The 16,909-nt window shown below is 42.5% G+C and overlaps 1 protein-coding gene across 1 annotated transcript in view; it reads right to left on the reverse strand.

Annotated features, from left to right (window-relative positions):
- The window catches only part of LOC128644247 (cytochrome P450 2U1-like), a 46,622-nt gene extending 39,379 nt beyond the window's left edge, over positions 1-7,243 (reverse strand). The window contains exon 1 of the mRNA XM_053696929.1: positions 7,141-7,243. Within this exon, the coding sequence (XP_053552904.1) occupies positions 7,141-7,243 (103 nt within the window). The remainder of the gene's footprint in view (positions 1-7,140) is intronic.
- Between the last annotated feature and the right edge of the window lie 9,666 nt (positions 7,244-16,909).

Here is a 16,909-nt window from a genome sequence, read left to right on the forward strand (position 1 = left end):
GTTTATAAATATATGACGAATTCACTTATTCAGTGTTATTTATTAGCTAGCTGAAGAACGTTATCCAATACAAATCTTCTAAAATAAAAAAAGAAAAAATATATATGTACTGCTAGTGAGATTTTGATATTAGCCTTATGGTGCAACAATAGTTTTGTACTGCTAGTGAGATTTTGATATTAGCATTAGGGTGCAACAATAGTTAACTTATTACACCTTAAAAGGGGTTAACATTGTAAAAGCAACCCAAATACACCGAACCTCATATTCAAGTACATGGTATACCACAAGATACCATAATCACTACTCTACATAATCTGACATTTGTTTCAGTAAACTAACTGGAACTATGAATGTCCCAACAATCTTTTAGGTTAACTCCTACTTGTATTAGAAACGGATAACTCAGAGAGTTGGCAGTATTCTAGTCGAAATATATATTAAGATTTATCTTATAGCAACTACCTATTTGGTTTAATATAGCTCTATTTCATACTCCTATCAAAGTTGACTCATTCCTGGGTTTTTAAAGTATTATCTGTTCCATTTAATTTTAATATATAGTCCAATAAAAGTTATGTTTTAATTTAATTCACTGATCCGCATTCCTGAAACTCAGCAAACAATTCCATATTAGGGAATTAGAGTGCTAATCAAGTGTACATTCTTTTGGAGATGTTAATCCCCAATTTCTGTTCTTGGGCTAGAGATGTTCACGAATCCTGGGCTTTAGAAATTGTGTCCCAGGGATATCTTCTGGACTTCAAAGACTCTCCCCCAAGGGGGAGATTTCACATTTCTCAATTGTCTGCAAACCAGACAAAGAGAGAGGCGTTCTTACGCTGTGTAGAAGACCTACATACCATGGGAGTAATCCACCCAGTTCCAAAAGCGGAACAAGGGCTAGGGTTTTACTCAAACCTGTTTGTGGTTCCCAAAAAAGAGGGAACTTTCAGACCAATCTTGGATCTCAAAATTCTAAACAAATTCCTCAGCGTACCATCATTCAAGATGGAGACTATTCGGACTATTCTACCGTTGATCCAGGAGGGTCAATATATGACTACCGTGGACTTAAAGGATGCGTATCTACACATCCCTATTCACAGAGATCATCATCAATTCCTCAGGTTCGCCTTTCTGGACAGGAATTACCAGTTCGTGGCTCTTCCCTTCGGGTTGGCCACGGCTCCCAGAATTTTCACAAAGGTGCTAGGGTCCCTTTTGGCGGTTTTAAGACCGCGGGGCATAGCAGTGGCGCCTTATCTAGACGACATCTTGATTCAGGAGTCTACTTTCCAGCTAGCCAAGTCTCACACGGACATCGTGTTGGCTTTTCTGAGATCTCACGGGTGGAAGGTGAACATAAAAAAAGAGTTATCTCTTCCCTCTCACAAGAGTTTCCTTCCTAGGGACTCTGATAGACTCGGTAGAAATGAAAATATTTCTGACGGAGGTCAGAAAATCAAAACTCTTAACCACTTGCCGAGCTCTTCATTCCATTCCTCGGCCATCAGTGGCTCAGTGTATGGAGGTAATCGGACTCATGGTAGCGGCAATGGACATAGTTCTTTTTGCCCGCCTACACCTCAGACCACTGCAACTATGCATGCTCAAACAGTGGAATGGGGATTATGCAGATTTATCTCCTCAACTGCATCTGGACCAGGAGACCAGAGATTCTCTTCTCTGGTGGTTGTCTCAGGACCACCTGGCTCAGGGAATGTGTTTCCGCAGGCCAGAGTGGCTCATAGTAACGACAGATGCCAGCCTGCTAGGCTGGGGTGCTGTCTGGAACTCCCTGAAAGCACAGGGCTTATGGTCTCGGGAGGAAACTCTACTCCCGATAAACATTCTAGAACTGAGAGCGATATTCAATGCGCTTCAGGCGTGGCCTCAGCTAGCTGCGGCCAAATTCATCAGATTTCAGTCGAACAACATCACGACTGTAGCTTATATCAATCATCAAGGAGGAACACAGAGTTCTCTAGCGATGATGGAGGTAACCAAAATAATCCGATGGGTGGAGGATCACTCTTGCCATCTCTCAGCAATCCATATCCCAGGGGTAGAGAACTGGGAGGCGGATTTCCTAAGTCGTCAGACTTTTCATCCGGGGAGTGGGAGCTCCATCCGGAGGTATTTGCCCAGCTAACTGAGCTATGGGGCACACCAGAATTGGATCTGATGGCGTCCCGGCAGAATGCCAAACTTCCTCGTTACAGGTCCAGGTCCCGGGATCCCCAGGCGGTACTGATAGATGCTCTAGCAGTGCCCTGGTCCTTCAATCTGGCCTATGTATTTCCACCGTTTCCTCTCCTCTCACGTCTGGTTGCCAGAATCAAGCAGGAGAGAGCTTCGGTGATTCTGATAGCACCTGCGTGGCCACACAGGACTTGGTATGCAGACCTAGTGGACATGTCATCGGTTCCACCGTGGACTCTGACAATGAGGCAGGACCTTCTAATCCAAGGTCCATTCACGCATCCAAATCTAATTTCTCTGCGTCTGACTGCTTGGAGATTGAACGCCTGCTTCTATCAAAGCGTGGTTTCTCTGAGTCGGGCATTGATACCCTGATTCAAGCTAGAAAGCCTGTCACCAGGAAGATCTATCATAAGATTTGGCGCAAATATTTTTATTGGTGTGAATACAAGGGTTACTCATGGAGTAAGATTAGGATTCCTAGAATATTGTCCTTTCTCCAAGAAGGATTCGAGAAGGGATTATCAGCTAGTTCCTTAAAAGGACAAATATCTGCTTTGTCTATTCTTTTACACAAACGTCTGGCAGATGTCCCAGACGTTCAAGCGTTTAGTCAGGCCTTGGTCAGGATCAAGCCTGTATTTAAACCTGTTGCTCCGCCATGGAGCCTAAACTTAGTTTTTAAAAGTTCTTCAAGGGGTTCCGTTTGAACCTATGCATTCCATAGATATTAAGCTTCTATCTTAGAAAGTTTTGTTTTTAGTAGCTATCTCTTCGGCTCAAAGAGTTTCTGAGTTATCTGCTTTACAGTGTGATTCACCTTACCTTGTTTTCCATGCAGATAAGGTGGTTTTGCGTACAAAACCTGGGTTTCTTCCTAAGGTTGTTTCTAATAGGAATATCAATCAGGAAATTGTTGTTCCTTCACTGTGTCCTAATCCTTCATCAAAGAAGGAACGTCTGTTGCACAATCTTGATGTGATTCGTGCTTTAAAATTCTACTTACAAGCAACTAAAGATTTCCGTCATACATCTTCATTGTTTGTTGTTTATTCTGGTAAACGAGAGGTCAAAAGGCTACGGCTACCTCTCTTTCCTTTTGGCTGAAAAGCATCATCCGTTTGGCTTATGAGACTGCTGGCCAGCAGCCTCCTGAAAGAATTACTGCTCATTCTACTAGAGCAGTGGCTTCCACATGGGCTTTTAAAAATGAGGCTTCTGTGGAACAGATTTGTAAGGCGGCGACTTGGTCTTCGCTTCATACTTTTTCCAAATTTTACAAATTCGATACTTTTGCTTCTTCGGAGGCTATTTTTGGGAGAAAGGTTCTACAAGCAGTGATGCCTTCTGTTTAAGGTACCTGTCTTGTCCCTCCCTTCATCCGTGTCCTAAAGCTTTGGTATTGGTATCTCACAAGTATGGATGAATCCATGGACTCGATACATCTTACAAGAAAAAACATAATTTATGCTTACCTGATAAATGTATTTCTCTTGTGATGTATTGAGTCCACGGCCCGCCCTGTTTATTTAAGACAGGCAGTATATTTTTATTTAAAAAACTTCAGTTACCACTGCACCCTATAGTTTCTCCTTTTTCTTCCTAGCCTTCGGTCAAATGACTGGGGGGTGGGGCTAGGGGAGGAGCTATATACACAGCTCTGCTGTGGGTGCTCTCTTTGCCACTTCCTGTAAGGAAGGAGAATATCCCACAAGTATGGATGAATCCGTGGACTCGATACATCACAAGAGAAATACATTTATCATGTAAGCATAAATTATGTTTTTTAAGATGTTCACTTCTCAGTGTCTAGCAGGTTTATGATTATGGCACTACACCGAAACTAGTAAGACCAGCCTGCATTTTATGTCCTTGTGTTTTGGTGTCTTGGATTTTATCCTATATTGAATAAAGAAAATGGATTTTTAACATTCAAGGACTTCTGCTTCCTCCTTTTGCTTTTATACTTTATTGGGACTACAAGGAGTCCCTTTTCTGGCAGAAATCCTTTTGTGTGTCCTCACACTCAATAGCCAATGCTACTACTGTTCTAGGATATCCAAGATACAGCTTCGTTTGTAAGGAGAAGCTGATTGGCCAAGCATAACACACCTCTTTACACACACCCCTGCTGACGTCGCACGCTACACCCGCTATACCCGGAAATAAGCTAGAACGGAGAGGAGGCAGCGTCTCATGTGAACCGGTGTTTAAACCGGAATTGTCTACACGCTACATAAGTACACCTCTGAGGAGTTCTAGCAACCGGGAACCAGATGATAGAAGGCTGATCACGGCAGAAGGGTGAGTGTTTTGATCCCTACTCCGCAACTGTGGATGCCGGATAGCTACAGGACTGGGGTTTTTGTGTTTAGGTGTTTGATTACTGCAAAATAAGTGTTGATTACCTTTTGTGGACATTGCTGGCCTATTCATGTCTGCCCTCATGTGAACTTTATTGCAACTATACATATATGTGGCTACGAGTCTTCCACTATCCGCTTAAGTGTATGAGATGTTTTGACTGGGAACCTTTTCTATGTTTATTATATAGTGTGATCTGTCTGCCACACACTATAGTTACTGAGTATGTTGCTGTTGCTTGTCAATCCTTCCTCCCTGGCTGGTTATTAAAAAAAAAAATCAGTGGGGTGCGTAATCCACTGCTCACTTTTGCAGCACACAACTATATAAGAAGAAAAATGGAAGAGTCATTTAATCTAGCTGTGTGCTTGCAAATGTGTTCCTGGCAAGCTGACGCCCATGACCAGATTCCCTTCATACATTCAGATGATTGTCACAAATAAATTATCAAAAAACTCATTCATAGAGTATTGATGGAAAATAAATAAATATATATATGTGCTCAGACATAATGCAGACTGACAGAATGCCGAAGCACATTTGTCCATCAGACATATGTCCGAGAGACTGTATTACGACCTCGGCCGAGGGCAGATACGTTCCAGAGTGCTCTGTTCTAATCAGAGCCTCGGGCAACGCAACCACCTCTGGAAACCTAACCATGGGTCCCGTCCCCCCCCACGACTTTGCTTTTAACTATCCGTTTATCTATCTGTCTGTCTATCTTTCGATCTGTAGCTAGCCTTATCTATCTATCTTGTGGCTGGACTGTTATCCAACTGCCATTTGTCGGAATATTATCCGTCACACAAATGTCAGTTGGACAAATGTCCGTCGGATAACGGTCTGGTCACAAGATATATATATATATATATATATATATATATGGGCTTATAACGGACAGTACTTTACCCACCAACATAGACAACAAAAGTTCTTCCACAAACACAGATTGACATGTACTACGACCCACATTGAATACTTATTACATTGTGTTTGTGGGCTGTTCTATGTGGGTAAAACCACTGATGATCTACGTACCCGGATGGCTAACCATCGTTCAGCTATAAGGACAGGCCTCAATAAGGGCACCTCAGAAAAACTGGTTTATTACCTAAAATATACTATTATCGATCATGTGCCCCCACTTACCAGTGGAGGTGATAGAAATACCCTATTACTGAGAGGAGAAGCACGCTGGACTTATGTGCTAGATGCCCTTATTACAAAAGGATTGAACACCCATCTGGATTGGCAAGCTTGCCTCTAGGTCACCTGGGTGACTGTGCTCTCCATTTGAATGGCCTATATTAAATCTTTTAACTACACCTAGTAATTTCTAATTGCTTATAAAGTGTTTTGATTTGAATGGTATTTAGGTCCTTTATTCATCTATTGAAGATATTGTTTCTGTTGCTGTTAAATCTATAGTTCACTTTATTGGGTCCATTGGGTCCTTAAGGGCTGTTTCATTAAAACTCTATAATGGAGACACGTAACACATTCTGTGGATGGATCTTAACTATTAGCTGCGCCCTAATTTGGGTGATACCATTTGTGCCTCTTTAGCGGTTGATTGATTCCTTGCCCTCAATGCCTTGCGTCTCTCACTTATATGTAGTTCTTTATATACTGTCTACGTGTTATAGGTCTTGCTACCTGTCATTTACATTTGTTTTGCAGCCTGTCAACAACAAGCCAGTTATTACCACCACGCTCGAGATTGGGCTAGTTTAATTGGCCAGCGGGTTTGTATACAGTGGTTGCTATGGTGACTGGTTGATGCTGACTGGCTATTGCAGTGGATGCCGGTTCCGGTGTAATTCTCTATATAATATAGATGAGATACAGGCACGCATTTTCCTACATGGCTAATGTAATATTCATCATGTTTATACTATCATGTGTATGTGTATTAGGATGTTTACTCTTGGGGCTGTTTTATTCGATCTTTGTGATGGGGACACGTAAGACACCCTGTGGCTGGATGTATCTTGGTTATTAACTGATTTTTGCTTTGGGTGGCACTATCTTGGCCTCTTTAGAAGTTGCCCTCAGTATTCCCTATATCCAGTAGTATAGGTCTCGCTACCTGTCATTTACATATTTTTTACAGCCTGTCAGCAACAAGCCGGTTATCGCCACAGCTTTGTGGTTTAATTCTAGGCGTTAGACTGAGTTTGTTTGGTATATCCTTTAGGATCTAATTAATTATATGTTTGTCACAATTTTGCAGGACCATTATCCTGCGTTGCTCAAGATGGTTACGTCATCAAGAGGTGGCGCCCTACTTGGGAGAGCGTGTGTGATGGAGGTATCACTTATATAGGGTGTTTGGTGTTGGAGTAAGTTTATTGTTTCTTGTCTGAGGAATGTGTTAAAGTCCTAGTGAGTGCACTCTTGTTACTGTGCATATTTTCTGTTGCACCCCAGGTGAATTGCCTTCTGGAATCTGGAGTGATTGTCTGTTTGGTGAGATTACCAAAGTCTTATTCATACCTCTTGGTTCAATAGTACAAAGGGTATAAATCCAAAATGTCTCACGCTGCCTTAAAAATAAGACTCTATTACCTCCTCTTATAAGTGATCTAACCTGCTCTATTGCTTTAGCTTTCAAAGTGCTGGAATCTTTTTGACGATTTTCTGCGAAGTGTGCAGACACCCCATGTCCCATGTATCCTAACTCTATCTCTTATATGTTCATGGAAGTGTGCTTTGTGTAACCTATATACTTCATGTGACATAAACATCTCAACATATACACCAGGGGTCGCCAACCTTTCAGACCTCATAGACCATTAAACTCACAATTTTGAATCCCGAAGACCACTAACATGATTTTTTTTAAAAGGTACACACCTCTATAATGTGTGTGTGTGTGTGTATATATATATATATTTATATATATATATACACATACACACTAGCACACACACACATACTGTACATAACTAGTATAACAATAGCTTTACATTATGTATATATTTACACATTTTTAAGAATTATTTTTTGGAATTAACTAACAATGACAGAACTGAGAGAATACTTCCAAATGACAGATTTGGAGTGCCAACTTTTAAGCTGGAAACAGAGGCAGAAAGTGGGAAAAAAAGAATTATGTTTAAAATGACCACAAGACTTCCAAGTTACCTCCCAATTTAGGAATTATTCAAAACTACTTATGATCAATGACAGACATTGGAGCCATAAATTAAGTTTATATCAGAAAGCTCTCAATATGGATGTGAGCTAACCACGACTGATGTTACTGGCAATTACTATAATACTGGTGGGATATGGCTGATCTGCTGGATGGAAATTACTGGAATTAAGGTGGAATGGCTTTGTGTGCAGGGAAATTATTAGAATGAAAAATAATTAATATTTAATAAAAAAAAAAAAAGATGAAGGGGAGAAAGACAAACAGTGCTGTAAGTCCACCTGAAGGAATTAGGAAAACTACTACAAAGAGACAGATAAAGGGAAGAAAATAAATTAAATATAAGAGACATTTAAAAAAAAATAAAAAAATAGTGGAATTAATACTTTAATTCCACTATTTCAAGACTATACTGCTGGCTTTAGAATGGAAGCATCTTTCTCTGAGCAACGCACCGGTGTGTGTGTGTGGGGGGGAGTTTAAAAAGTAAATTTATGCTTACCTGATAAATTAATTTCTTCTACGATACGACGAGTCCACGGATTTCATCCTTACTTGTGGGATATTAACCTCCTGCTAACAGGAAGTGGCAAAGAGCACCACAGCAGAGCTGTATATATAGCTCCTCCCTTCCCTCCACCCCCAGTCATTCTACCGAAGGTTTAGGAAGAGAAAGGAAAAGCTAAAAGGTGCAGAGGTGAAGAAATTAATTTATCAGGTAAGCATAAATTTACTTTTCTTCTACAAGATACGACGAGTCCACGGATTTCATCCTTACTTGTGGGATACAATACCAAAGCTACAGGACACGGATGAAAAGGGAGGGACAAGACAGAGACCTAAAGGGAAGGCACCACTGCTTGAAGAACCTTTCCCCCAAAAACAGCCTCAGAAGAAACAAAAGTATCAAATTTGTAAAATTTGGAAAAAGTATGAAGAGACGACCAAGTCGCAGCCTTGCAAATCTGCTCAACAGAAGCATTGTTTTTAAAAGCCCATGTGGAAGCCACAGCCCTAGTAGAATTAGCCGTAATTCTTTCAGGAGGCTGCTGTACAGCAGTCTCATATGCCAGGCGGATGATACTCCTTAGCCAAAAAGAAAGGGAGGTAGCCGTAGCTTTCTGACCCCTAAGCTTTCCGGAATAAACAATGAATAATGAAGATAATTGACAGAAATCCTTAGTAGCCTGTAAATAAAATTTCAAGGCACGGACCACGTCCAGATTATGTAACAGACGTTCCTTCTTAGAAGAAGGATTAGGACACAATGAAGGAACAACAATTTCCTGATTAATATTCTTATTTGAAACAACCTTAGGAAGGAATCCAGGTTTGGTACGCAAAACCACCTTATCAGAATGAAATATAAGATAAGGCGAATCACACTGTAATGCTGAAAGCTCAGAAACTCTACGAGCCGAAGAAATAGCAACCAAAAACAAATCTTTCCAAGATAACAATTGGAAAGATTATTCTATGGAATGCATAGGTTCAAACTGAACCCTTTGAAGAACTCTAAGAACTAAATTCAAACTCCAGGGAGGAGTAATTGGTCTAAATACAGGCTTAATTCTGGTTAGAGCATGACAAAAAGACTGAACATCTGGAACATCTGCCAAACGTTTGTGAAGCAAAATTGACAAAGCAGAAATTTGTCCCTTTAAGGAACTCGCTGATAAACCTTTCTCCAATCCTTCTTGGAGAAAAGACAGAATCCTGGGAATTCTAACCTTACTCCATGAATAACCCTTGGATTCACACCAAAAAAGATATTTATGCCATATCTTATGATACATCTTTCTAGTGACAGGTTTACGTGCCTGTATCAAAGTATCAATGACTGAATCTGAGAATCCCCGCTTAGATAAAGTCAAGCGTTCAATCTCCAAGCAGTCAGCTGCAGAGAACTTAGATTTGGATGTTGGAAAGGTCCTTGTATGAGAAGGTCCTGTCTCAATGGAAGTTTCCACGGTTGCAGAGAGGACATGTCCACTAGATCCGCATACCAAGTCCTGCGTGGCCACGCAGGCGCGATCAGGATTACCAAAGCTCTCTCCTGTTTGATCCGAGCAATCACGCGTGGAAGGAGAGGAAACGGTGGAAACACATAAGCTAGGCTGAACAACCAAGGCACTGCCAAGGCATCTATAATTTCTGGCTGGGGATCCCTCGACCTGGATCCGTATCTTGGAAGCTTGGCATTCTGACGAGATGCCATCAGATCCAATTCCGGTCTGCCCCATCGGAGAATCAGAGAGGCAAACACCTCGGATGGAGTTCCCACTCCCCCGGATGAAAAGTCTGTCGACTTAGAAAATCCGCTTCCCAGTTCTCTACTCCTGGGATGTAGATTGCCGACAGATAACAAGAGTGGGCCTCCGCCCATCGAATTATCTTGGATAATTCTATCATCGCTAAGGAACTCCTCGTTCCCCCTTGATGATTGATATAAGCTACCGTTGTGATATTGTACCACTGGAATCTGATGGCCGAAATTTGATCGGAAGTAGAGACTCCACCTAAGTCCATACACCCTGAGCCTTCAGGGAATTCCAAACTGCACCCCAGCCCAGGAGGCTGGCGTCCGGTGTCACTATCACCCACGAGGGTCTGCGGAAACACGTCCCCTGGGACAGATGATCCAGTGACAACCACCAAAGAAGAGAGTCTCTGGTCTCTTGATCCAGATTTATCTGAGGAGATAAATTTGCATAGTCCCCATTCCACTGTCTGAGCATGCACAGCTGCAGTGGTCTGAGATGAAAACGAGCAAATGGAATTATGTCCATTGCCGCTATCATTAATCCAATTACCTCAATACACTGAGCCACTGATGGCCGAGGAATGGACTGAAGGGCTCGGCAAGTATTTAGAATCTTTGATTTTCTGATCTCCGTCAGAAATATCTTCATGTCTACAGAGTCTATCAGAGTTCCCAAGAAGGGAACCCTTGTCCGTGGAACTAGTGAACTCTTTTCTAGGTTCACCTTCCAACCGTGAGTTCTCAGAAATGACAACACTGTGTCTGTATGAGATTTCGTCAGATGATAAGTCGACGCCTGAATTAAAATATCGTCCAGATAAGGCACCACTGCTATGCCCCACGGTCTGAGAACCGCCAAAAGGGACCCTAGAACCTTTGTGAAGATCCTGGGTGCTGTGGCCAACCCGAAGGGAAGAGCTACAAACTGAAAATGTTGGTCCAGGAAGGCAAACCTTAGGAACTGATGATGATCCTCGTGAATAGGGATATGAAGGTATGCATCTTTCAAGTCCACGGTAGTCATATATTGACCCTCCTGGATCATTGGTAAGATTGTTCGTATAGTGTCCATCTTGAACGATGGGACTCTGAGAAACTTGTTTAGACACTTGAGATCTAAAATGGGTCTGAAAGTTCCCTCTTTTTTGGGAACCAAGAAAAGATTTGAATAAAACCCCTGTCCCTGTTCCAGTTTTGGAACGGGACAATTTACTCCCATGGTAGAGAGGTCTTTTACACAGCGTAAGAACACCTCTCTTTTTATCTGGTCTACAGACTATTGTGAAAGATGAAATCTCCCTCTTGGGATAAAATCCTTGAATTCCAGTTGATACCCGTGGGTCACGATTTCCAATGCCCAGGGGTCCTGAACATCTCTTGCCCAAGCCTGGGCAAAGAAAGAAAGTCTGCCCCCTACTATATCCGGTCCCGGATTGGGGGCTGCCCCTTCATGCTGTATTTGTAGCAGCAGCAGGCTTCTTAGGTTGTTTACCTTTGTTCCAAGTCTGGTTGGGTCTCCAGACGGACTTGGACTGAGCAAAATTTCCTTCCTGCTTTGTGGAGGAAGAGGAAGCAGAGGGTACTCCTTTAAAATTTCGAAAGGAACGAAAATTATTTTGTTTACCCCTCATCTTAACAGACTTATCCTGAGGTAGGGCATGACCTTTACTTCCAGTAATGTCAGAAATAATTTCCTTCAACTCAGGCCCGAATAGGGTCTTACCCTTGAAAGGAATAGCTAAGAGCTTAGATTTTGATGACACATTTTTAGCAGCTCAACGCGCTAAAATGGCAAATCATGCATTTTTCGCCGCCAATTTAGCAATCTGAAAGGCGGCATCTGTAATAAAAGAATTAGCTAGCTTGAGAGCCTTAATTCTATCCAAAATGTCCTCTAAAGGGGTCTCAACCTTCAGAGATTCTTCTAGAGCATCAAACCAAAAAGCTGCTGCAGTAGTAACTGGAACAATGCAAGCAGTAGGTTGTAAAAGAAAACCCTGATGAACAAATAATTTCTTTAGAAGACCCTCTAACTTCTTATCCATAGGGTCTTTGAAAGCACAACTGTCCTCAATAGGTATAGTTGTACGTTTAGCCAGGGTAGATATAGCTCCCTCCACCTTAGGGACCAACTGCCAAGAGTCCCGAATGGTGTCTGATATGGGATACATTTTCTTGAAAGTAGGAGGAGGAGAGAACGGTATACTCGGTCTGTCCCATTCCTTTTTTATAATTTCTGAAATTCTTTTAGGAACCAGAAAAACATCAGTGTAAGTAGGCACCTCTAGATATTTGTCCATTTTAAACAATCTCTCTGGTGGTATCACAATAGGGTCACAATCATCCAGAGTCGCTAAAACCTCCCAAAGTAACAGGCGGAGGTGTTCCAGCTTAAATTTAAAGGACATGATGTCCGAATCTGTCTGAGGTAACATATTTCCAGAGCCTGAAAGTTCTCCCTCAGACAGCAATTCCCTGACCCCCAACTCAGAGCCCTGTGAGGGTACATCAGAAATAGCCAATAAAGCATCAGAGGATTCAGTATTCACATTAATACTTGACCTACTGCGTTTACCCTGTAACACTGGTAATTTAGATAATACTTCTGTAACGGTAGTTGACATAACTGCAGCCATATCCTGCAGAGTGAAAGAATTAGACGTACTTGAGGTACTTGGCGTCGCTTGTGTGGGCGTTAAAGGTTGTGACACTTGGGGAGAATTGGATGGCATATCCTGATTCTCTTCAGACTGAGAATCATCCTTAGGCATACTTTCTTTACCTAAAATATGCTTTTTACATTGTAAGGCCATTTCAGTACAAGCGGTACACTAAGTAAGAGGGGGTTCCACAATGGCTTCTAAACACATAGAGCAATTAGTTTCCTCAATGTCAGACATGTTGAACAGACTAGTAATAACCACAATAGTCGTATAACACTTTATTTATTGATTTCAACAATTTTTTGAAAAATGTGTACTGCGCCTTTAAGAAATAAAAAAGCGCACAATTTTTCCTAAACTGCTTAGAACGTTAAATAACGCTACACAATTAAATATACTTATTCAATTGGGCCACAAATTATTGCACCCTATGAGCAAAGGGTGAATTTAACCTCTAAGAGACATTTTATAGCAAAAAATATATCTTAATTGAAAAAAGACCCCTGCACCAGAGCTGTGGCGCCTACCTGCCCCAAGGGGACTGCAAAATGACTCGACAACGATCTGGTGAACAGAACACAAGTTTAGGCCCCACCGGAGCTAATGCCTGCTGCCTTCTCAGTTAGAGTAAACTGCGCGTCTGAGCGCGTGAAAATAGGCCCCGCCCATCATGGACGTTGTTCTACCAGTCTGTATAACCGCATGGGACGCGGTTAGCAAGTAAGCCATGTGGTCCCCTTAAAATCTAGTATAACACTGCAGCCATACTGACTATTTGTTGCTTTATCAAATAAAAATCGTCAAGCTGCCTCTCCCAGTGTCCCATTGATATTGTTTTCAGCCCAGTACTATGTCAAATAAAGATATAAACACAGGATTTTCAGTAATACCTTCTGTGTACAGGTCTACTGCTTACCCCTTCCCTTGCAGGGAAAAAATGTCAGCCAGTTCTGATATACCAAGTCTCCTCAGAAATAAAAGACTGAACATACCTCAATGCTGCTTGCAGCATGAAACCGTTCTCCACACTGAAGATTTCTCTTGCACTACCTTCAGAGACTCTGTGGGAACCAACATGGATCTTAGTTACATCTGCTAAGATCATCAACCTCAGGGCAGAAATCTTCATCTTCCATATCTCCCTGAGGAAAAACAGAATTTATGCTTACCTGATAAATTACTTTCTCTTACAGGTGTATTCAGTCCACGGATTCATCCTTACTTGTGGGATATTCTCAATCCCTACAGGAAGTGGCAAAGAGAGCACACAGCAAAGCTGTCCATATAGCTCCCCTCAGGCTCCGCCCCCCCAGTCATTCGACCGACGTTTAGGAGAAAAAGGAGAACCATAGGGTGCAGTGGTGACTGTAGTTATTGTAAATTAAATTTGAACCTGACTTAAATATCAGGGCGGGCAGTGGACTGAATACACCTGTAAGAGAAAGTAATTTATCAGGTAAGCATAAATTCTGTTTTCTCTTACTTGGTGTATTCAGTCCACGGATTCATCCTTACTTGTGGGATACCAATACCAAAGCAATAGGACACGGATGAAGGGAGGGAACAAGTCAGGTAACCTAAACGGAAGGCACCACTGCTTGCAAAACCTTTCTCCCCAAAATAGCCTCCGCAGAAGCAAAAGTATCGAATTTATAAAATTTGGCGAATGTATGCAGTGAAGACCAAGTCGCTGCCTTACAAATCTGTTCAACAGAAGCCTCATTCTTGAAAGCCCATGTGGAAGCCACAGCTCTGGTGGAATGAGCTGTAATTCATTCAGGAGGCTGCTTACCAGCAGTCTCATAAGCCAATCGGATGATGCTTTTCAGCCAGAATGACAGAGAGGTAGCAGTCGCTTTCTGACCTCTCCTCTTACCAGAATACACAACAAACAAGGATGATGTTTGTCTGAAATCTTTAGTTGCTTTTAAATAGAACTTTAAAGCATGAACCACATCAAGATTGTGCAACAGTCGTTCCGTCTTAGAAACTGGATTAGGGCACAGAGAAGGAACAATGATTTCCTGGTTAATATTCCTATTAGAAACAACCTTTGGAAGGAAACCAGGTTTAGTACGCAAAACAACCTTATCTGCATGGAACACCAGATAGGGTGAATCACACTGCAAAGCAGACAATTCTGAAACTCTTCGAGCAGAAGAAATAACTACTAAAAACAAAACTTTCAAAGATAATAATTTGATATCTATGGAATGCAAAGGTTCAAACGGAACCCCTTGAAGAACTGAAAGAACTAAATTTAGACTCCATGGAGGAGCCACAGGTCTGTAGACAGGCTTGATTCTAACTAGAGCCTGTGCAAACGCCTGAATGTCTGGTACAGCTGCCAGACGCTTGTGTAACAGAATAGACAGAGCAGATATCTGTCCTTTTAAGGAACTAGCTGACAGACCTTTCTCCAAACCTTCTTGGAGAAAAGACAATATCCTTGGAATCCTAACCTTACTCCACGAGTAACCCTTGGATTCACACCAACAAAGATATTTCCGCCATATCTTATGGTAAATTTTCCTGGTGACAGGCTTTCTGGCCTGTATCAGAGTATCTATAACTGAATCAGAGAAACCCCGCTTAGCTAGGATTAAGCGTTCAATCTCCAAGCAGTCAGTTGCAGAGAAACTAGATTTGGATGCTTGAAAGGACCTTGGATTAGAAGATCCTGCCTCGATGGCAGTTTCCATGGTGGGACCGATGACATGTCCACTAGGTCTGCATACCAAGTCCTGCGTGGCTACGCAGGCGCTATCAGAATTACCGAAGCCTTCTCCTGTTTGATTCTGGCTATTAGCCGAGGGAGAAGAGGAAACGGTGGAAAGACATAAGCTAGACTGAATGACCAAGGCGCTATTAATACATCTATCAATGCCGCCTTGGGATCCCTGGATCCGTAAAGGGGAAGTTTGGTGTTCTGACGGGACGCAATCAGATCCAACTCTGGAATGCCCCAAAGCTGGGTCAGCTGAGCAAAAACCTCCGGGTGGAGTTCCCACTCCCCCGGATGGAAAGTCTGACGACTTAGAAAATCCACCTCCCAGTTGTCTACCCCTGGGATGTGAATTGCAGATAGATGGCAGGAGTGATCCTCCGCCCATTTGATGATCTTGGTTACTTCCTTCATCGCTAGGGAACTCTTTGTTCCTCCCTGATGATTGATGTACGCCACAGTCGTGATGTTGTCCGACTGAAACCTGATGAATTTGGCCTCTGCTAGTTGAGGCCATGCCTGGAGCGTGTTGAATATCGCTCTCAGCTCCAAAATGTTTATCGGGAGAAGAGATTCTTCCCGAGATCATAGTCCCTGAGCCTTCAGGGAGTTCCAGACCGCACCCCAGCCTACCAGACTGGCATCGGTCGTGACAATGATCCACTCCGGTCTGCGGAAACTCATTCCCTGAGACAGGTGAACTTGAGACAACCACCAGAGAAGAGAGTCTCTGGTTTGTTGATCCATTTGGATTTGAGGAGACAAATCTGCGTCATCTCCATTCCACTGTTTGAGCATGCACAGCTGCAGTGGTCTGAGATGGATTCGGGCGAAAGGGACTACGTCCATTGCCGCAACCATTAAACCAATTACTTCCATGCACTGAGCCACGGAAGGCAGAGGAATGGAATGAAGAACTCGGCAAGTATTCAGCAGTTTTGACTTCCTGACCTCTGTCAGAAAGATTTTCATTTCTACCGAGTCTATTAGTGTTCCCAGGAAGGGAACCCTTGTGAGCGGGGACAGAGAACTCTTTTCTACGTTCACCTTCCACCCGTGAGACCTTAGAAAGGCCAGAACGATGTCCGTATAAGCCTTGGCTCTGTGAAAGGACGACGCCTGTATTAATATGTCGTCTAGGTAAGGTGCTACTGCAATGCCCCGCGGTCTTAGAACCGCTAGAAGGGACCCTAGCACCTTTGTGAAAATTCTGGGAGCGGTGGCCAACCCGAAAGGAAGGGCCACGAACTGGTAATGTTTGTCCAGAAAGGCGAACCTTAGGAACTGATCGTAATCTTTTTGGATAGGAATATGTAGGTACGCATCCTTTAGATCCACGGTAGTCATATATTGACCTTCCTGGATCATCGGCAAGATTGTCCGAATGGTTTCCATCTTGAAAGACGGAACTCTGAGGAATTTGTTTAGAATTTTTAGATCCAGGATTGGCCTGAAAGTTCCTTCCTTTTTGGGAACTACGAACAGGTTTGAGTAAAAGCCCAGTCCTTGTTCTGCAATTGGAACTGGGT

The sequence above is a fragment of the Bombina bombina genome, unplaced genomic scaffold, assembly GCF_027579735.1.
Source record: "Bombina bombina isolate aBomBom1 unplaced genomic scaffold, aBomBom1.pri scaffold_660, whole genome shotgun sequence".
Lineage (NCBI taxonomy): Eukaryota > Metazoa > Chordata > Amphibia > Anura > Bombinatoridae > Bombina > Bombina bombina.